This window comes from Acanthopagrus latus, chromosome 6 (genome assembly GCF_904848185.1).
Source record: "Acanthopagrus latus isolate v.2019 chromosome 6, fAcaLat1.1, whole genome shotgun sequence".
In the NCBI taxonomy this organism is placed as follows: domain Eukaryota; kingdom Metazoa; phylum Chordata; class Actinopteri; order Spariformes; family Sparidae; genus Acanthopagrus; species Acanthopagrus latus.
The window spans coordinates 2,869,651-2,891,385 of NC_051044.1; the positions used below are offsets into that span (position 1 = coordinate 2,869,651).

At 41.5% G+C, this 21,735-nt stretch overlaps 2 protein-coding genes and 1 long non-coding RNA gene across 13 annotated transcripts in view; 2 read left to right on the forward strand and 1 right to left on the reverse strand.

The window, feature by feature from the left end:
* Positions 1-7,698, forward strand: part of mtss1 (MTSS I-BAR domain containing 1) — a 59,892-nt gene extending 52,194 nt beyond the window's left edge. Inside the window, exons 11-14 of one of the 2 annotated variants that reach the window (XM_037102389.1) lie at positions 620-748; positions 1,317-1,467; positions 2,191-2,217; positions 3,120-7,698. In XM_037102389.1, the coding sequence (XP_036958284.1) occupies positions 620-748; positions 1,317-1,467; positions 2,191-2,217; positions 3,120-4,330 (1,518 nt within the window). In that variant the 3' untranslated portion in view covers positions 4,331-7,698. The remainder of the gene's footprint in view (positions 1-619; positions 749-1,316; positions 1,468-2,190; positions 2,218-3,119) is intronic. The other variant, XM_037102390.1, reaches the window with a different exon arrangement.
* On the reverse strand, positions 604-21,342 carry LOC119021854. 10 transcript variants are annotated; one of them, XR_005075773.1, is made up of 9 exons: positions 21,204-21,342; positions 15,336-15,509; positions 12,613-14,687; positions 9,886-9,954; positions 9,483-9,752; positions 8,507-8,553; positions 5,872-6,013; positions 5,060-5,115; positions 604-740 (listed from the first exon to the last, which is right to left on the reverse strand). It is a non-coding gene; the product is annotated as an uncharacterized LOC119021854 (long non-coding RNA). The 10 variants fall into 10 exon arrangements; XR_005075772.1 differs by lacking the exon at positions 604-740 and adding an exon at positions 1,301-1,438; XR_005075768.1 differs by having other exon boundaries at positions 5,060-6,013.
* Positions 15,205-19,914, forward strand: LOC119021851 (kelch-like protein 10). The gene is made up of 5 exons (XM_037102391.1): positions 15,205-15,496; positions 16,184-16,667; positions 16,891-17,499; positions 18,506-18,655; positions 18,786-19,914. Exons 1-5 carry the CDS (start codon positions 15,345-15,347, stop codon positions 19,137-19,139), a joined length of 1,749 nt encoding a protein of 582 aa, XP_036958286.1. The 5' UTR covers positions 15,205-15,344; the 3' UTR covers positions 19,140-19,914.
* Positions 21,343-21,735: the final 393 nt, after the last annotated feature.

A 21,735-nucleotide genomic window follows, 5' to 3' on the forward strand; every position in this document is an offset into this window, starting at 1 on the left:
TATTTTTCTTGTTATTAACAAATCCCACAAAACCAAAATTAACGACAAACTGCTCCACCAACAGGTCTCTTTATGATAAATCTTATTGATCTGAGCCACTGTTACTCAAAAACACATCAGTGAGTCACACCGACGTGTTTCCTTCATAACCTTGAACAAACACAATCCCACAATCAAAACTACATATTAGTTTACTGTCAGACATCAAATCTTCATTAGAAAACACAAGAAACGTGTGTCTAGTTTTAATAGATGGACTAATAGTTGTGGGGTTGTTTTTGTGGGATTTGTTGATAATCACTTTGGAGTAAAAAAGCAGAATCTCTCTTGTGTTGATGTTCAGACCTGCAGCCAGTGTAGAAGTCCAGCTTCATACAGTAAACAGCATTTATCTCAACATCATTTTCAAAAAGTACTTTATCTTTTATAACATGCACACGAGGAAATAAACGTCTTTGATTCAGTGATGTTAAACCGTCTTCGTACCTGCTGTCTGAGACACTGTTGATGTGTTGATGGACTTCCACGTCGGCTTCATGGGATTCTATTCTGTGACGTCGTGTTGTTCACACTGACGTAACCTGATCGTTAAACTGACCGTCTGGTTTTTGTTTGACAGGATGCTGTCGGCTCCACCAATCAGCTCGCTGCTGGGGGGAGCGGAGGGGCGGAGAACGGCTTGTTGGCGCCTCCACACGCCTACTCGCACCACGGAGAGAGAGCTCGGGCCATGTCTGCGTCTGGGAAGGTAACAAACAAACAGAGTCAGAGACGAGCTCAGAACAAACATTTGACTGATAATTACAACACCTGAGGAGTTCAGACTGATTAGAAATCCACATGAAACACAGGTGGGCAGCAGGAGGCCAGAGGAGGACACATCCTCATCTGATCTCCTCTCCTTCTTTCCTCATCACCTTTTCCTTCCTTTCCTCTCCCCTCGTCTCTTTTCTTCTCGCTTCTCCATGTTTTCTCTTTCAGCCTATCCATGCTCTCCTTTCCTTTTTCTCCTCTCCTCCCTCCTCCTCATTTCCTCTCCTCTTGTCCACCCCTCATCTCTGTCCTTGTTTCCTCCTCTTTGTTCCTCTTTTCCCCTCCTCCCTCCTTGTTTCCTTTTACCTCCTCTCCTGGTTAAAGTGGCTCAGAACCTGAAAAGTTGGTTCCCAGCATGAACCTCCTCAAAACAGCATGTGCAGTGTGAACTGAAGTGGGCGTCTCTAGTTATAAAGTGTATGACTGTGAAAAAAAAAGAAGGTGTACAGGTTCTTTTCCTCTCTCTTAAAATGTTAAATGACGTCATCCTCTCCTCCTCGCAGTCGTGCTCGGCCCGGGATCAGCTGGCGTTGACGTTGGGTGCGTTGAATTCGGACGCCCCACGGAGCAGCAGGGACTCTCTGCACTGTTCCAGCGGCTACAGCACTCAGACCACCACCCCGTCCTGCTCCGAGGACACCATACACACACACAGTGAGTACACACACACACACACACACACACACACACACACAATTAAAAACACACACAACCAAGGAATTCAAAAAAGAAGGAAGGATCATCTCATCACTGAATCTCACTTTGGTGTCAGATTTGTGGGTCCAGCTGTATTTAAGTCAATGGGAGAAACAAACAGAAAGACTAAAACCTGACTTACATTGATTTTTTTATTTAATTGACACTTTTCCTCAATTTCGTTTGAGAAAGGCTCCTGTTTGAAGTAGAACCGTTTCATCACAGTATTATCAGCCCTGTTAATCATTTGAATTCTCTCTGTCAGAAATCAAACGACGTAGATAAGCTGAGTTTTTTTGTGTTTCTCCCGTTGACTTCAGCACTTCCTGTCACCACAGTCTGGCCCCCAAAGAGAGATTCAGTGACGTCATGTGTTTTTACAAACTGATTCTAAGTTTCTGCCTCATTCAGCAATCACAGAAAAAAAAACAAGAGATTGTTATGAAGCAGTCTGTGATCCATATAGAAACTAGTCTGAAGTATTGGATGAGAACATGAACACACTGAGTGATGAACTGTCCTCTCTGCCGCCCTCTGCTGGTGATCAGTCTGACTCTGACTCTGTCGTCTCATTTAGTTTCTTCTGTATCTCTGTGTTGCTGGTGTTCTCTCTACTCTCTGGTTCTCTGGTTGTCTGTAGTTTTGTGTTTTCTTGGCTAAACTTCCTTCCTTCTCTTCCAGCTGTAAGGAGAGACCCTCCCCTCTATGGTAGGTCTCTGACTACCTGCCTGTTTATGAGCCTGTCTGTCTGCACTCTGACCTCCTCGAGGCTTCATCGCATGTCTTCATTAAAGTTATCAACCTTTTTGGTCTCAGTCCAACAACACTCTCTGATAACTGTAATGAATGATAACCTGTCAACACTGAATGATGTGAATCTGTGAAGTAACGAGTAAATATAAGAAAATGACCTAAATGTTTCAGCGATGATAAAAACTGCTGATCATTATTATTTGTTAGTTTGTTTAAATCCTCCTTTTCTGCAGCAGTTTGTTACTGTGAGCTGCTGAGACATGAAGAGTCTCCAATAACATGTTTGATTAGTCAGTGATTTAACAATTATCACACCTTTACACTCAAAAAGTCAAAAACTAGAAATGTTAATGATTAATTGTTCTGTAAGAATTAAGTGATGTGCACAAAGACAACAAAAAGTAACTTCTGAATTTAACTAATAATTAATTACAGCAGCTATTGATTAAAGAAATCACCTAAAATGTGCATCCCTAATCCAAATATACATAAAACAAAGTCAGCAGTGTTGTACATGTTATTCATCACCGCACCTCGTGTCTGTTTGGCCTTTAATGATGTTGTACAGTTTTACGTCATTCCCATGAACATGATGTCTGTTGTTAATTTCATTGTCCAGAACATTGTGCTGGATCTGTGTATGTGTGTGACGTTCAACTGATCGGGTCGTGTGTTCTAGATAAGAGTTTCCATGACGATGCATCTTATAATTGATCACACGTCGACCGATGAGTCACTGATGTGATCGTGTGTTCTGCTGCTTCTGTTTGTCTGACGGGGACATGAAAACATTTTGTGAAATGTCATCAAGATAATAAATAACACAAGTCCAATATTTTCTTTGTCTCTCTCTCTAGTTGACTACGAGTCCATCTCTCTCCACGGAGACGCCGACTCCATCTCCCTACATCACCTCTCCCACGGCAACAACCAGTCAGACTTCGACAAGTCCTCCACCATCCCGAGGAACTCCGATCTCAGTTTCCAGTACAGGAAGTTTGCTCAGTCCAAGCGGCCCTCCTCCACCGTCAGCCTGTTGGCCGAGCCCGAGCTGATGGGCAGGTCCGTCCGCCAGCTGCCGTCCCAGACGGCAACCATCAGGCGCAAACCGTCGTCCAAGCCAGCGTTCCGCAGAGGCACGATCAGTGGTGGGGTCCCCATCCCCATCAGCACCCCGCAGGTCCCCCTCAAAGCGCTCGGAGGAAATGGAGGGAGTGATGAGAATGTTTTCACAGCGCCCTCTGCAGGAGGAGCAGGAGGTTTAGGTTACAGTAAACTCTGCACCTCCACACAGAGCCTCAGTGCCTTACCTCCCTCCTCCTCATCACCGTACTACCAGCTGGTCCCTGGTCAGATGCCCATCCCGGTGCCTGTACCCACTGTACCCTCCCTGCCACCAGAGGGCGGCAACGCCAAGCAGCTACAACAGAGACAGTACCAGCAACATCTACAGCAACAGCAGCAAATCAACCAGCTAAACCATCAACAGCAACACAGTCAAGTACAGCAGCAGCAGCAGCTACAGCAGCAGTATCAGCTGCAGCAGCTGCAATATCAGCAACAAGTACATCAGCAGCAGACAATCGACCAACAACTCAATCATCAGCAGCAGCACAGTCAACTACAGCAGCAGCAGCAACAACTTCAGCAACAGCTGCAACATCAGCAGCAACTGCAGCAACAGTTCCAGCATCAACAATCACTGCAGCAGCAGCAGCAGCAGCTTCAGCAGCAGCTGCCACATCAACAGGACCTTCAGCAGCAGCTGTACCAGCAGCAGAAACAGAAGCTGTTCCAGCAGCAGCAGGCCCAGCTGCAGCTCCAGCAGCAGGCCCAGCTGCAGCTCCAGCTCCAGGCCTCTGCCTCCCAGGGAGAGCCCCCCAGTGTGGACCACAGAGCTCACTACCAGCCCCAGGCTCCTCCACCCTCCAGCCAGGACCAGGACCCGGAGCTGCCCCAGGGTGGAGGAGGAGACATGCTGACCCAGATCAGAGGAATAAAACTCAAAAGGACCATCACCAACGATCGCTCCGCCCCTCTCCTGCCCCCACCGACCAATCACAAATGAGGCTGACGGCTGCAGGTTTACTGTTGAGTGTGTTCAGAGAGTCGGACACACAGACTTCCTGTTGAACACAGGCTGGACTGATCGATCGCTGGAGCTCGACGTGTCTTATTTTATTTTGTAAAACTTTGCTTCCTTTTAGGCCGTTTAGATTTCTGTTTGTTTTAAACATTTTCTTTGAGACTCTGTTGTCATTTCCTGTTGCTGCAGCAACCATCTTTTGCCTTTTTTCAGTTCATGTTTGCATTTGGATTGTGCATAAAGTTTTTGTCTGACGCAGTCTTACCCGTAGAACTGTTGATTGTTTTAGTTCGTCCTCACTTCCTGGTCAGGTGATCGTTACGTGGCTTGTTAATCAGCCACACAGGAAGCTTTAGTGTCTCAGATCCTCTTCAGTCCGGGGTGTGTTTGATTTGCCTTTTTGCATAGACTCTCAGACGGGTGGGGTTTAGTAATTAGCCCAGTGGCTCCCGCTGTGGTTGAACCATGGTGTGTGGAGGCGTGAACTGGCTGGCTGTGGGTCAGTGTCGGTCCGGTGTGTCTGAACGGTGACTGTTCGGTTTCTCAAAGAGTCGAAACACCAAACAGACGCTCGTGACTGTGGAATAAACCGTCGACTGTGTCTGTAGAATGTAAATACCTTCGAACAAACGACGCTTCGTGAGCACCTGAGGAGGTTGGATGTTTGCACCGCACAGAAATTTGAACTGAAGAGAATTTGGATTCCCTCACCTTCAAGCGGCGACAGTTTCCTCTCCTGGGATGCCAAATGGTGCCGTCGAGAGCTCCTGTTTGTGAGAAAGGATTAAAAACGTTACTGTGTACGAATCTCTGGTTTACTGTGTAAATAAGTAGCTTTTAAACACGAGGAGGAAGAACAAAGAAGACGACGGGTTGGTTTGCAACTTTCAGAGGCGACGCTGTTGTTTGCGACTCCAGCTGACGTCACTCCTGAGAGCACAGCGAGCGACGAGAAGCAGAATATAAAGAAAAGTGACGTACAGATCTGTGATGTCTGAGAGCAGGTTTATCAGCTGTTACAGGAACACGCCGCCATGTTGGAACATATAACTGGACTGGACTGTTCTGATGAGGAACCATTACATTTGGTGGTTAAGGATTGTGAACAAGATGAACTGATTAGACCAACTATAAGACCACAGGATTAACATTAATATTTTTTGGCATTTCTTGTCACTAGTTGGGCCACAAACACATCCAGTTGGTATAAATGATGTCAGCTGATGAGTCATCAGACCAATCCAATGTCAGTACAGAATCTCCATGTTTAAATTAACCTACAGACAAGGTGTCCAAGAGATCACTGACAACTTGTATTTTCACACTAAAATGTTCAGTCACAATTCTGTTTGAACCAAATTTAATGGCTCTTCATCAAAAAAATGTATATGCACTATTATTATTATTATAGTATCACCCACAAAAACCTAGTTTCAGTTGGTCACATGTTCCTGAAGTTAAAAAGATATTCACGTTACTGTCACGTAAACTGAAACAAGCAGAAATTCCACGTGAAGTTTTACCGTGACAATCAATATTCAGATGATCAGGTTTTTGTTTCAGCTCTCGTCACCGAGTCAAACAGTCAGTTTGATGTTCTAGCAGGTGGACAGACGAAGATCTTTCCCGTGTCTCTCCGTCAACATGGCTGCGTTTCCATCTCAACTATTGGAAAACAAGAAGCAGCAACTTAACACACTTAAAATAATTCTCTGTTTTATGGAAACAGGATTTCATTTGGTTTACAAAAACTCCACTAGAATTAGATTGTGTTTGTTTGAATTCAGCCCTGAAATCCACCTCAGTCAGCTTCTGAGTTTCCCGACAGCCAATCAGAGCGCAGGACTGTGAGGACTTTGTGTTTGCTTTAAATTAAACTGTATTTATCTGCAGAGGTCGGTTGGGCTCCAGTAGCTGGTTCTATTTTGGATCCTATGTAGATCTGTTCATTTGTTAAATCTGATGTTTTATCTCCTCACTCTTCTCTTTGGCTCGGATCTTGTGCACAGTAAACTGATTCCAGACCTCTTAATCACTGCTCATCTTAAATAATTAGCATTATAAGTTAACTTAAAGAATCAAGTCTTAATCCCTCTTTTCCCAAACTGGATTTCAGACTGAATAACGCCGTGTTGCCTCTGAAAGTTGCGGCCAGAAGGTGCTCGGACGCAGAGCCGGAGCTTCTGCTGAGGAGTTAACTGACATAAGGAGCCTGCAAACGATGATTGTTTTAATTAAGCAGTTAATGCGTAAAACATTTGGTCTAAAAATATCAGAGAACAGTATTTAAAAGAAAAGTGATTTATCCAAAGTCCACAGATGTTCACTTTACAACACAAAGACAGAAAACATTTGAAAATCTAGAACCGATGTTTGTTTGTTTTTGGCACATTTGCTTAAAAATAGTTTCAAACAATTAAAGGATCATAAAAATGTTCAAATTCCTGTTGATTGACTTCCTGTTTCTGCTCAACATTCAACCGTTTCTGATCTTTTTTTAGACCAAAGCTGATTGTGACATTTCCAGCGACACACTAAAGTTCAATAAAGATAATTTAGTCATTTCTACTAGAATTACGTTCCTGAATGTGTAAAGAAACTATAATGTTTTGTTGTTGTTTCTTTTAAATACTCAAAAATTTGACTGGAGTTTGGTTGGCGGCTCATCAAACATTTGTCTCCATTGCGTCGGGCTCTACTGGGACCTCAGTATTTCTCACTCTGGCCCTGCTGGAGAGCTGCCAGCAGAGACCTGCTGCATGCTGGGAAATGCAGTCCAGTCTTTGGTCAGCTGGTCCCAGCCTGCTCTCAGAAACATTTCTGTGTCTTTCATGATTCCCTGCAGCTGATTTAAGTGTTTATATTGTTGACGAGACAGTGACGCTGCCTTCTGAACAATCTGAGAGCTTCTGATATTCAATTGATTGATTGATTGATTGGACCCATTAAGACAGACAGCAGTTGTGTTGTGTGTGTGTGTGTGTATATATTAGTGCTTCTAATTCTGGGAGAGATCTAAATCTATATATAAAATGTATGTAAACATATCCTGATTGTATTTTTGTTGATTTATTGATCAGACGACGTGATCAGATCTGACACTGCCATCGGCCGTCACTCGTCATATTTTTGTAGAAAAGCTTTAAAGGAGGAAACCCAGTGAACTTCCTGATGTTCGAGGATCTGAAACCTGATTGGATGTCTGACTGTCGACAAGCAAACGAAGAACTAAACAGACGCACGGACGACTTGAACCAACAGAATGTAGAAATGTTTTGTTTTTCATCTTTTGATGTTCGCTGTGGGATCAATAATAATAATAATAATAATAATGATAACTGATTCATCAATCCTGGTGGTACTGTTTTCTTTCCTGTCCTGTGTTTACTGTTGTAGCTGGAACTAATAATATTCAGACGTTTAGCTGCATGTTTGTTTCTTTTTTTGTGGGGAAACATTTGATAAATTAGTCTTCAATGTTTAATTCTAAGTTTGACAGACGTGAAGCTCATTCTGCTCTCGGATCAGTAGATTTATAACATTCATCAGTTTGCTGCTCAGATATTTTCATTAGTTAAAGATTTGTCTGTGAGCCTTCTGCTGATAATAGGAGTGATTCAGCATCAAAACATTTTACAAGCTTTATTTAGGATTATCTGTATTATTGATTCATCTGGTGATTACTGACACAGTTGTTTGTACGGTCTCATGAATAAGTGTCGCAACTTCACAGTTGTGTGAATATTTAGGCAATGATGATGAGATAAAAAAGATTTGGTATTTTTAACTTAATCACTCAAAATTTACATCATTTATTCTTTTTTTATCTTAATCAACTTAATGTTTTATTCCTTTATTTTAAACCTTAGCAGGAAGAAGCTGCTGTTGATGATCAATGATTGACTTTATTGTAGAGTGAAATCCACGATTTGCGTTTAAGTTTGAAAGGATAAGAGGAAAATTTAATGATTCTTGGTGGGCGTTATTTTCAATATTGATTCATTTATCATCAGACGTTGAGTTAAAATTGCCCCGTTTCATTTCTTCGAGGCCGACCAGACGTGTTCTTACTGCTCAGGAGCACTTCGCACCACAGCTCGTCTGACTGCATCCTGTCCCTTCATACCAAAATATGATTCTAATAAGCTTCATACATACCAGACAGAGTTCTGATGGTCAGCAGATTATCAGCAGTGTGAAACCACCTGAAACACAAACACAAGAAAAGTCTTCTTTTCAGTCGATACAGTGAAGTCACCTTATTCCGTGTGGTCACACAGGTCAACTGATATGAATTATTAGAAATCAATGAGACTGAAAACTGATATTTAGGACCGATATTCATTTACAGTAAAAATGAAACCAGTGATGAAATAAATATCAATCTAGTTTACTCAAAAAACTGTTCTTCAGTTTAAACTTCCTCTGCATGACATTCACTCTATACATTTAGTAACTAGTTGCTTTGCAGACCTTATTAATACGTGTTTTTAGGCTATTGCACATTTTTAAAGTGATTTATTTTATCAGCAGTCCAAGAGAGAAATCACAGATACCGATAATCAGACAACTGCTGAGTATCTTCCCTGATAATCAGATTAAAATCATGTTTTTGTCCGAGTACAATCTGCTCTTTTTCTTTTATAAAAATAGTTTTCTTCTCTGTTTTGAGGTTTACGTGTGATAACTTGTGTGATGCAGCTCTCATCACTTCATCCACAACAAAACAACCCGACAGGACAGATGTGTCTCTGAGTCACACTCGCTGTGGTTAAACATCCTCAGTGATTACCCATGATCCTCGGGGTGTAATTTAGGCCAGGGCAGGGCGCACACACACACACACACACACAAACACCACACTCTCCGGGGGTTACTGTGAACGCACCATGTGTGAGTCTGTCAGTTGTAAGTTATGATTAGCTCGCTCTCTTCTCATCATGTGTTGTCACTCCAGTGAATTATTTCCCATGTGGGACTCACATGCGGCAGCCAGGACAAGGTAAACACACACACACACACACACACACACACACACACACACACACACACACACACAGATGAACTTGTTGACCTGAGTTGTGTCTGGATTCACACATCGATCTGAGCTGTGCAGCTCTGACACTGAACTAACATCTTTTCTACTGAGACTTCCAGGAAGTAGCCACGGCCTCACGCTGACGTCTCATCACATCTTTATTCCTACGTCACATCTTTTGTCATCAGCTCCATCAGATGGGATTAATGTCACAGGGGACGGTCGTGGGATTATAATCTGGGCTCCTCAGTTACGTAACCAACTGCTCCAGGCTGCATTTTAGACACCAGGACTCAATCTGCAGGACACGATGAACAACAGAGCCAAAACTCTCCACAGGGGGGCGCAAGAGAGCTGGAGCTGAGACTGGAGGCACAGATACTGCATGAGGTTATTATCATGAAACTCATTATAAAACCAGACACCCAGTGTTCAGCCACAATAACTGCTTAATTATGATTAAAGGTCACCAGATACACTTCAAACCGTACTCACTCACAAAGACTTGATGTGCTCTATTCTGGGCTGAGAAACATCCTCCAGCCGGGGTTTGTAGAAATCTGTCCATCTGACAAACCAACAAACCAACAGACACATTTTGTATTTACTGACATTATTTCCTGGATGTGATGTGACGGTTTCATGAACATCAGCTGTCAGAACAGAAGCGTCTGTTCTTCAGCAGCCACAATATGAAGATAGAGTTGTTTTACACGTTCTGCATGTGTTCATTGTTAAAAAATAAATAAAATATTCACTCGATTTCAGGAGGGAACAAAAACAAAAACAAAAACAAAAAAACACATTTTCACATAGGAATTTTTTCTTCCCCATTTTTTTTCACCAGAATTTCAAACATTAATATATTTTTTTTGCCAACAAGAAAACTTTTTTTCACAAATAAAAACAATTGATATAAAAAGATCAAAAAACACACAAGAGATTGACACGAAAAAAAGGAAAAAGACACATTCATTTGGTTTTGATTTGATCAGGTCAAAGGTCGGGTTACTGTAAACACAGTTTATTCATTTTGGAGGTGAAATTTCTCCACATTACTGCAGTGAAATGTTACTGTGATACAGTAAGACACCAGGAAGAAAACATCGATGGTTTTTGTCTCATATCCTGAATCCAGATTTTTTCTTTTCCACTTGACTTCATAATATTTTAAAAGTTTAAAAATATGAGAGTCTGACATAAAAAAAATTTAAAAATTCAACTTTTCAGGAAAAAAAAAAATGTGACCTGGAACAAAAAAATCAGTGGGCTTCACAACTGAAAGGCACATAAGAAGAAATAGAAATTTGTTTCAGTCAGTTTCACACATGAGAAAAAAAAAGAAATTCTCCTGCCAGAACGTTTTCCTCTTGACATCACGATAAAAAACACGAGATGCAGACACAAAAGAGGTTGACTCATTTTTCAAACATGGAAAAAAAAAAACTGCCACAGAGAAAAAATGTTTTAGTTGTTTTTCGACATGAACAAAACTTTTGGAACTTAAAAAGATTCTCATGAGCATCATATCAGATCTGTTCTCCACCAGAACACTTTAAAATGTGATCAGACAAAAACCCCTTCACTTGTCCCTCAGGGCTTCCGTACTGATATCACTCTCACCACACAGCTGTTGACTGCTGGTTGTGAGATGTGATCAGATTTCTTAATGTTTCAGCTGTCTGACAACAGAAAACAGATGTTTTTAAAGACACCAACACCAGATCATGATGTGCCAGTTCACACAGGACTGTCATCATTCATCCTGTGTGTTTGGAGAAACATGGTTGTTGGTAAATGTTACTATGGTAAAACTGGAGGGAAAGCATGTTTAACTTTTTTTCACACAAAAGTCCATATCTGAACAGAAAGTCAGTGATCCACTTAAAATAACAGAAATTCTCTCTATAGACTCATGTGAATTACAGCAGAACAAGCAAGTTTGCATCATCGTTTACAGTAACGACTGATGAAAATCCCACTTCTCATGCAGTGATTCATGCAGTGCCTCATTACTGTAATTAAAGTAGTGAAGAGCAGCGCTGTATTGTGTCAGACGGTTTTCCAGGATTAAGATCAAAGTTGAACGCTATCTAATATCAACAGTGACTCATCACCTCTCCCTCTGATCACCTCCACAACAATGATTCAGACATTCTTTGTTTTTTTATTCTGCCTCTTATTTCCCTCTTTTCTTTTCTTTCCACATCTGTTCTTTCTTTTCTCTCTTCACCTGCTGCCTGTGAGTCATCTGATGCTCGAGGGGGAGGACAGGTGGAGGGCGAGGGACTTGGATTACACACACACACACACACACACACACACACACACACACACACACACACACACACACACACACACAAACACAAACACACACTCCTCTCCTCCATCCAGTAAATCAGATGTTATCTTGTTGACATCAGACTGTTTACAGGCCAGAAGAGGCACTTTCAGCAGAGCAGTGAGACAGGTGAGTCGGTCACGATCTAAGGTGCTTAGTCATTGTTAAATATAAACACACACACACACACACACACACACCCACTCAGATGTCACAGTGGTGAGTCAGACAGACCCAGATCCTGAAGGAGACCGAACTCTCTCTGTGAGTGTCAGCTGCTCGATGACTCAAGCTCACATCACTATGACTCTGCACAAATCTGTGTGCGTGTGTGTGTGTGTGTGTGTGTCAGGTGTGTTGCAGCAGTGTTGCACCAGCTGCAGTTCCTCTCTGCTCCACCAGAGAGCGCAGCTGACCACAGACCTCTGTTTGTCTCACAGACACTCTTCTGTTTCTGAAAGATGTCTGAAAAGTCTCTGAATTCGTCCTCAGAAAACAACTTCTGTCTCATGTTTCATATCCAGCGGCAGTGCTGGAGGAAACACTCACACTGAGTAAAGGTACAACACTGTAACATGATGTACTGCATTAAAAATCACATGTAAGTAAAATAACATACACATTGAAGGTTAAATGTGCTTAAAGCACCAAAAGTTGAAGTACCTATTGAGAAGTAAAACATTTTTTCCAACAAGATCTAGTTATTATTCCCTGAAGAATGAATGAACGTGTCAGGACTTTTACTTGTAACTGAGTATTTTTCCAGTGTGGTATTAATACTTTACTTCTCAGTGTTAGCAGCACAGCAAAGCAAAATATACACAGAGGGTAATTTAACAACAGGAAAAGAAGACAGACAGATGGAGATGGGTGCGTTTGACTCACCTTGATTGAAGATCTTTCACCTTTTCCTCAGGATGGCGAAGTAGTCGTAATATCCACGTTACATGAAGCTCCCCTGCACTGACTGTCACGTATAACTGCTAGCTAACTGGCATTTTTAGCGGAAGTTTGATGTTTTCACAAGTTTGTTGTTTCCTGCTAATTCGTTAGCTGATTCCGCCCGTTACGACCTAAACTGTCCATACCACTTTGATGAGAAACCGCATATTTTCCTTCAGGGAGTAATTCTAGCAGTGAAGGTGGTTCCAGGTGTGGCTGCAGCAGGTTGACCTGGGAGCGGCTCACCGTGCTGTGGTCTGAAGAGGCGGGCTGGGTTGATCCTGTCAGTAGAAGCAGAGGCGTTTCTTCCTCCTCAGCTCTTAGCCTACTGTTTTGACTTTTTGTTATAACCATACTATTCAATTCAATGTTATCATAATGCTTAAATCCTGCTTCTTTCGCCATTGTTGTAGCTAGCATTGCTAGTTTACACCGCCAACTGACGTTAGCTAGCCATAGAGGAAGAGCTGCGTTGTTACCATAGGAACCAATTAGTGCCGAAGCCACGCCCTTTTCCGGTTTTGCCCCGTGAGACCTCTCGACCTTAAAATATTTTATAACAATACATTTAAAACATGCATATAAACAAAAAGAAAATAAAGGCATTAACTTGACTGATTGCTGTGTGATGAAGATAAAAGGGAACTGCTGAAGAAAGTTGTGGTAAACTTCCTGGAATCTGGTTGGTTGCTATGGGAACACTTCCGTCCTGCCTTCAGCCGGCTAGCTAGCCAGCTAGCGTTAGCTGGCGATGTAAGTTAACAATGCCAGCTACAACAACGGAGAAACAAACATGATGTATGCGTTATTATAAACTAAAATTAAACATTTAAAAGCCAGTAAGCTGCTTTGTATAGATAAAAATCAATAAAATCCATTTAAAAAATAAAAATAAAACAGTAAACCAAGAGTTTGGTACTCCCGCCAAAAGATGAGGGGAACCAGAAAGGATCTTATAAAAACTTTGTTAGTGAATGAAGAGAGACAAATAATGTATTGATTCTGTTTGAATCACCTCAGACCTCGTTTCCAATATTTAATTAGCGTTATATATCTTGCATTTTCTAACAGCTGTCTGACATTTCAGGAACAAACAAATCAATAAAAATCAGAACCAGGCACATTAACAACACTGTGAGTCACTTCAGTCTGTAACTGCATTAGTCATGTTTGTGCACGAGTGTAAATCAAAACCTTTATACTACAACAAACAGTACTTTTATTTCAGCGTTTCATTTTGTATCAAAGAGTCTGTTATGATGCTGGTTCTGTTGTCTACATCCATCAACATGATCACTGACTTCAGTGAGACTTCACCTGGTTAAATAAAGGTTAAATGAGTCACACACACATGCACACACAGAACAATGACAAACTGTCCAACAGTCTGGTTGGCTAATGAATTTGTGTTTTAAAATAAATACTTCTTTGGGCTTGTGGCAGTGATGTGTATTAATTTACTATTATTTTAGTCTCTTTATTTGTAGAATAACTAACAGCATTGTTGGATTTCCTCATCGTATATTAAACTGTCAAATATGAATCAAGTTAATGGTTTCATTGAAATATTCTGCAGCTATGAAGCAAGAGCTGATAAAAGTGTGGGTGATAAATATGAGGAAACTGAAACTTGTACCTGGTTTACTGCACTTAAAAGGAAGGAGAGCGTCAGAGAAATGATGTTACATACATTAGCGTCTCTTCTGAGTTACTGAAGAGTCCATATGAAACAGTTCCAGATACCAAAAACACAGACAATGTGATGGTGAGTTGCCCCAGTTTTAATGTTGCAACCTGAGCTACAACATCTGCAACAAGATGAAGGAGACGGTCTCCTACACTCCTGTGGTTCTGGATCCAAACTCTGCTCATTCAGAACTCCTCATGTCTGAAGATCTGACCAGTGTGAGGCGTGCAGAGGGACAGATTCTGCGTTTACCACCCTGCTGTGCTGGGCTGGAAGGGCTTTGTCTCTGGGTTTCACAGCTGGGATGTTGAGCTGGTTGTAGCTGCAAAGTCTGTTAAGAGGAAAGGTGACAGGTGGGAAATAAAATTCTCAGATGGTACATATGAAGCCTGCCCCCCCATCAGCCAACTACTGACTCTCTTGGGGAAGATGTTTCATCTGATTGGAGTCAATCTGGACTTTGACAGAGGATGTATGATCGTAATGTTAACACAAACACACAAACATTCACTATTTAAACAGAGTGATGACATATGAAAACAACTCCAACACATGGATACTGTCTGTTAAATAGTTCAGTTTTACTTGTAGTTACAAACGTGATCTTGTTTTCATTGTTTTGAGGTTTTCTACTGACTCATCAATCTACTTCTTCACTAAAAATATTTATCACATGAACCATCGTCGGGGTTTTTACACCTATTTGTTTGTTTATGAGCAAAAGAGAGTCCATTTTGATAAAACATTATCCAGCTACTGTTCGACTGGACCATTTTAAATAAAAACAAAATGTACAAATTAAATAATAATAACAACAACAATAATAATAATAATATGTTTGAGTGGTTTTATGGTTGTAACCATAACATTTCACAGTTTGAATTGACTGTAGTCATGACGATGTGATGAGATTCCATCATCAAACTTGTTGAGACACTAAAGACAAACAAATCTACATACTGAGGGAAACTAAACTAACCTACTAAAGATGACTGACAAAAGCAAATCTTCACCCCAGACAGGTTACGTATTCAATGATCTCCGTCTGGAGGGTCACTTCTGTGATGCCGTCATCAGAGTCCAGGACGTGGAGTTTCAGGTCCACAAGATCATCCTCTGTGAATGCAGCTCGTACTTCCGGTGAGTCAGACATCTGATATCAGGGCGAAAGAATATAAATGAACATCCCTTTAAATAAGCAGAAAACCAAAATGATTATTCACAATAAGAGATGAACTGGTTTGATTCATGCAGTCAGCAGTTGTGATGAAACAAGTTGACCTAAGAGTGAGGACATGAATGACCTGATGAAGAATATAGACAAAATATTTTAAAAGAGAATTCAAAAGTATAACTTTAATCATGGTGCAGGCTCCCTGTCTGTCCATACAGTCAGATATAAAGGTTTAAATTAAGTTTTTTTTTTCCCCTGCCAGTTGAACATTGAGGATTAATTTTTAATTTTAATCTATATTTCATCTCTCAGTGCTTTTAATAATTCAATAAAAAGAGTCTGAATAATATTTACTTAATAAGGGAAAAGAGAAAAAAGAATGATGTCCATGAGCACATGTAGAATTTCCAGTTAATACAAAATGGAAAAGTAAGTTGATTTAATCCCAATGATTCCTAAAATGTGGTGATCAAACATTAGTTTTACCGCAGGACCTCATGTGACTCAGAAATAACCTCCTCACATTGGGTTTTGAGTCACACATTCACACGGGATAAGCAAAGTCTGTATTTTATTAGTTTTATTTATTAAATCGTTTGTGTGAGGATGACAGAAAGATGTTGAATACGGTTTATTTTCATGCTGACCCACAGAGCTCTCTTCATACGCTGGTCAGCTGCAGACAAGAAGGACTTCAACATCCACGGCCTGTCTCCTGCCATGATGCAAGCCATCATTGAGTTTGCATACACCGACTCTCTCTCCGTGACGGTGGACAACGTACAGGAGCTGCTGCTAGCAGCCGACCAGTTCAACGTAATGAAGATTGTACAAGCATGCTGCGACTTCCTGGGGGAGCGGCTCTGCCCGGAGAACTGCATCGGCATCTGGAAGTTCACCAGCATCCTCCCCTGCTTTGAGCTGCAGAGCAAGGCCTTCCAGTTCATCCTTGATCACTTTGAGCAGGTGATGTCCACTGAGGAGTTTCAGTATCTCTCTGTGCAGGAACTCACTGACATCCTAGGAAGAGACGACCTCAATGTGAAAAAGGAGAATACTGTGTGCGAGGCCATCTTTCACTGGATCACCAACAGACCGGAGGAACGAACAGAACATCTGCTTGAGCTCTTGTCTAAGGTAAGTTCTGCCACTAGCTTTCACTTGAATTTGGCTGACAGGACAATATCAATACTGTATGATCGCCTGGGTGCTTTCAAACCTGTAGCCCCACGACAAACACACTAAGAGCTGAAGTCATCTTAGACTACAGACTGTACACAAAGTGGGCAGAGCTGGTGGGTTGGAAAAGTGAAGCCACTGCAGTTTAATTCAAAGATTTTCTCTTGTTTTCTCCACGTAGGTCCGATTGGCCTTGATGAGTCAGGATCAACTGGGGACGACTGTGCTGGCCAATGAGCTGGTGAGGAGCAACGCTGAGTGCTTCAAAATGGTGACAGAGATCTTGGAAAACAAAAGCAGCCTCACCTCACCAGCATTTGACATGCGTGACCCTGTCGCTCGTCCTCGCCTGCCTCACGCCGTCTTGCTGGCCATCGGAGGCTGGAGCGGAGCTGATCCAACCAACTGTGTCGAGGCGTACGACATCCGCGCTGACCTCTGGGTCAACCTGACAAACGAGCAGGAGCGTCCTCGTGCCTATCACGGCACCGCCTTCCTCGACGGGTACGTCTACTGTGTGGGTGGCTTTGACAGGGCGGAGTCTTTCAACAGTGTTCGCAGGCTGGATCTGTCCACATACACCTGGGAGGAAGTCGCACCAATGCACTACCGCCGCTGCTATGTGTCCGTCGCTGTGCTGAATGGGTGCATCTATGCCATGGGAGGCTATGATGGACATGTACGACTCAGCACTGTAGAGCGCTACAGGCCCGACACCAACCAGTGGACTGTCATCACTCGCATGCATGAGATCAGGAGCGACGCCAGCTGTGCAACACTCAACGACAAGGTGGGTAAAGTGAAAGAGCAGCTGGGACTCGTAACAGAGATGAACAGTGCTGATGGGAACATTGCTAATTTGAGTTTCTATTAACATCCATCCTGAGTGATCTGATCATAGGTGGACAGCTCAAAACCCATCGGTTCACCCCGTGAGTGACCAATAGTAATCCGACTTCCTCACTCTTAACATGTAGCATCAATTGGAACAATTATTATTTATACAAATAAAGAAATATCTGCATGTATAACATTTGATGAATTATCAAGACAACCTAAACATTTAAATTTTCAAAACTTCAGTTTTTTAATGGAGTCTGGGGCCTTTCTTCAGGGACGACAAATCAGTTGCTTATATTAGCAATTTTGATGTGTTTACGTGCCTTCCTTTCATAAATTTAATGTGAATAAAAACAGTTGCAACAGTGTGTTCAAACAGAGTAAAGTAAAATGCAGAAGCTTAACAGAAAACGCTTCACACAAGTGAAGACACAACTTAATATATTGCATATAATACTGAATTCACAAGAATTCATGAATGATTTAGAATTTGTCACAATTTGTTTGCAAAGTTTTTCCTTACGTAATAAACTCTTAAAATCATTTGATTTGTGATGTGAGTCTGGGGATAGAGGGGTCAGCAGTTCAATAGTATCTGGGCCTCAAGTCTGTCAATAAAGATAATAATAATAGTAACAGTGAGTTGAGACAGACATTCACAAATCGATTTAACAATTGGATAAATATAATCTTATAAGTGATCTCAACAATCTGATCTGTGCTGCAATTTATATTATTATCAGACAACCGCTACAATAACTTCATATCAGCTGCAATTTATTTTTCAGTTGGACTATTAGATTTGTGACTCGCTGCTGGTTCTAAGCTGTAATTCACTTGTTATCTTAGAATGGTGTAAACAGTTTTCTGTATTATTTGCTTTAATACAAGGAACACAGTCAGCATCTGAAGTTGAGAAGTGCTAAATAACTTTATGTCCTTCCTGTTCTTCCTAGATCTACATCTGCGGTGGTTTCAATGGGACTGAGTGCCTGGAAACCTGTGAATGTTACGACCCAGAAACCAACCAGTGGACTGAGATCGCCCCCATGAACAGCCACCGCAGTGGAGTTGGTGTCATTGCATATGCAAACCTCATCTTTGCAGTGAGTACATAAATGTCAACCTCTTGAGAATGAATCTGTGCCAGCTTTTCTTGTAGGATTGTTCAATGAGGGCTGAGAAAGTGTTTCCATCGTCATTTAAACACCATTTGTTCAAAATTTCCCCTCACAGGTCGGTGGATTTGATGGCAGCGCCCGTCTGCGCAGCGCCGAGGCCTACCACCCCTGCACCAACACCTGGCACCGAGTGTCCTCCATGTTGACCACCCGCAGCAACTTCGGCATCGAAGTGCTCGACGATCTGCTCTTTGTTGTGGGCGGCTTCAACGGCTTGAGCACCACCTATAACGTCGAGTACTACGACGTGATGACAGATACGTGGTCTGAGGCCTGTGGCATGGAGATTTTCTGCAGCGCCCTGAGCTGCTGCGTGGTGCACGGACTCCCCAACATGGCTGAGTACACTTTGTGTCGAGACGGCAGGACACTTTTAGAACTGGAGTCAATAGAGGTAGAATCCACCTAACAGTCCTCCACACAGTCCGGCTCTGTACCACCATCCACACCAGCAAGACTTACTGACAAAGACTGACTGGCCAACTGAAGTGAACTGTGCCCTTTTTAACATATTTAATTGCATTCTGAGTTAAAGTTGACTCAAAATCAATTTTTAGGTTGTACAGTAGTGAGAAAATATAGAGACTTTGATTTAAAGCTGCAGTATGTAATTATATTCGGTTTGATACATAAAAAAATACCAAAAATGATCAACAGAATTTGGAGAAATAACAGTTCTGACATTTTGTTACAGATGTCGGTGTCTTATGTTGCAGAGATATCTACTGAAGTTAGCATGCTAACTATGTTAGCCCCAGCCTTGCTCTGTCTCATTATACAACCCCAAGCTCACAGCCTGGACCGCTAGCTGTGCGGCTAACTGAACTAAGTAGTGAACAGCTGCTACAGTTAACGGCTGTTTGTGATTGAAGTGACCTCGCTTGAGTTGGCGGTTGGAGGTTTTCTACTGTTTGACATAAGAAGTAGAAGACAGACAGATGTTTAAGATTATGGGCCTAATGTGGAGCATCTGTGTGCCTTAATGACATCATCACACTCCTGTCTATTATTGGTTAATTTGGGTGTGGAGCTTTCACTGCTGTCGCTTTCTTTTTAATTCACTCGAAATAATAAAATCAGCTGTAGACTGTGGTGTAAATGCCAAAGATTTACGTTACTTTCATGCTATGTAATGTTGTAACCTGTTGCGATTAAATGAAGTAAAGCAGTAAATGTGTCCAGATTTATTGAATATTGTGGTGGATATGATTGTATTACATTGACGAGAAGTGAACAAATAAAAAGGTGAATAAACAAAAGGTTAACTTTTGTATTATTAAATAGAATGATTAACCAGAATAATAGAAGATAAGTTGAAAGGACTAAACTCAGTACACAGGAGTATACTTGTTGAGTCTAACAAATAAGTTTTCAATAATGATAATTCGGTCATTATCTAGTCTCCAGTGTGAGCAGCAGCCGGCAGGTTCAGTCAAGATGACTTGTCCTCTTCACACACAACACACCCGCGCACACAGAGCTAACTAAGTACATTTCCTCAAGAACAGTACATCAGTACAAATTTAAGAAACTTGTGCTCTAGTTGATTATCTGAATATGAATTTAAGGCAGAAATCCCTCTTTGATTAGCAGAAAACTACATTGTCACGAAACAGGCTGTTTTTCTGACTTCTTACAGATGCATGGTTCTTCACAGTCCAGCCACACTACAAACTAATGATGATCTGACACACCATGATGCACTGCTGTAGGTTAAAGAAGCCAACAGTTTGTAAAGTGGTTGAAATGAGCAGTAAAATGACATATAAACATGAACACAGGATGGATATTAAACTAAAAACAGATATCAAACACCGACAAGGACCATTTTACTGGCAGTGGTATTGAGAATAACCACTGCCGGAATGTTACTAACTACAATTCACCTAAATATTTCCATTTTCTACTACTCAACACTTCCACTCCACTAAATGATTCTGATAACTTTACTCAATAGTTACTCTGTAGATTTAGATTAAGCAGTCTACTTATGAGCACTTTCACTTTTCACACTTTAAATCAAGTTTTGCGGAGAATACTTACATACTTTTACTAAAGTAAGCAGCTTGTAGTTGAGTAATTTCATACAGTGTGGTAGGAAATTTACTTAAAAATGCACTATGTAGTTTTGGGGAAGAAAATGTTATCAAACTTCATTTTTCTAGCTAAATTAAGAAATTACTGTTGTTATCAAGACTGAATCAAAGGACAACACAACTATAGTATTTTATTTTGTTTAATATGTGGCGGACCCTGCCACCTCTCTAGATTCAAACAGTGTTCTGGGACCTTAATTTCCTCCGAGAATAACCTGTATATTCACTTTTGACAAAACCTTATTAATATCGTAAATATTTAAATTCATTTTTTTCCTTTCTGCTCCAAAACTACTTGGTGCTCCATAGATGTAAATAATGTGGGTATTGATCAATATTCAGTTTAATTGTACTCTTGTGACAGTTTTAATACTCACTAGTTGTCGTTGTTATGGAGACTGAGACTTGTGTTAGCATCTCCAGTGGAGCCATCCTGCTAACGTTAGCTGGGCTGACCGTTGTTAGCTGTTAGCATCGCTAGTGCTAACACAAACAGCGCCTTCTTCTTACTGCTGTTCAGTAATGTTGTCATCATTAGTGGCCGCCGCGAACAAGTTTGTCCTCTTCGGTAGTTTTGCCACAAACTTCCCGTTTCCCTCCCTCTTCCTCCGTATTTTCCAGCCGGTTGAGGCAACTTTATGTCGGTTTCAATTCCGCGCCATTCTGTTTGTTTCGCCACTCTCGGCATGAATCGGTTCCGCGCATGCGCAGTTAGATGGAATAGTCCAATGTAGTACGAACTGAAGGGTGGGCGGAGAACACAAAATGGATTAGGCCTTGTGATGTAATTTTAGCGTATGGATTTTTAGACAACCATGAGTAAATTAAAAAATAAACCGTCTTAATCACACGTTTGTGAGGCCGTTGGTGGGGCTCTGAGTAGTTTGGGCTGATAACTTGTCACCCCTT

Excerpts from the sequence above, each read along its gene's own strand:
- LOC119021851 (XM_037102391.1), top strand. The coding sequence starts at position 15,345 with ATGACTGACAAAAGCAAATCTTCACCCCAGACAGGTTACGTATTCAAT. Across the intron at positions 16,668-16,890 it reads TGCTTGAGCTCTTGTCTAAG|GTCCGATTGGCCTTGATGAG; the intron begins GTAAGTTCTGCC and ends TTCTCCACGTAG. Across the intron at positions 18,656-18,785 it reads ATGCAAACCTCATCTTTGCA|GTCGGTGGATTTGATGGCAG; the intron begins GTGAGTACATAA and ends TTCCCCTCACAG.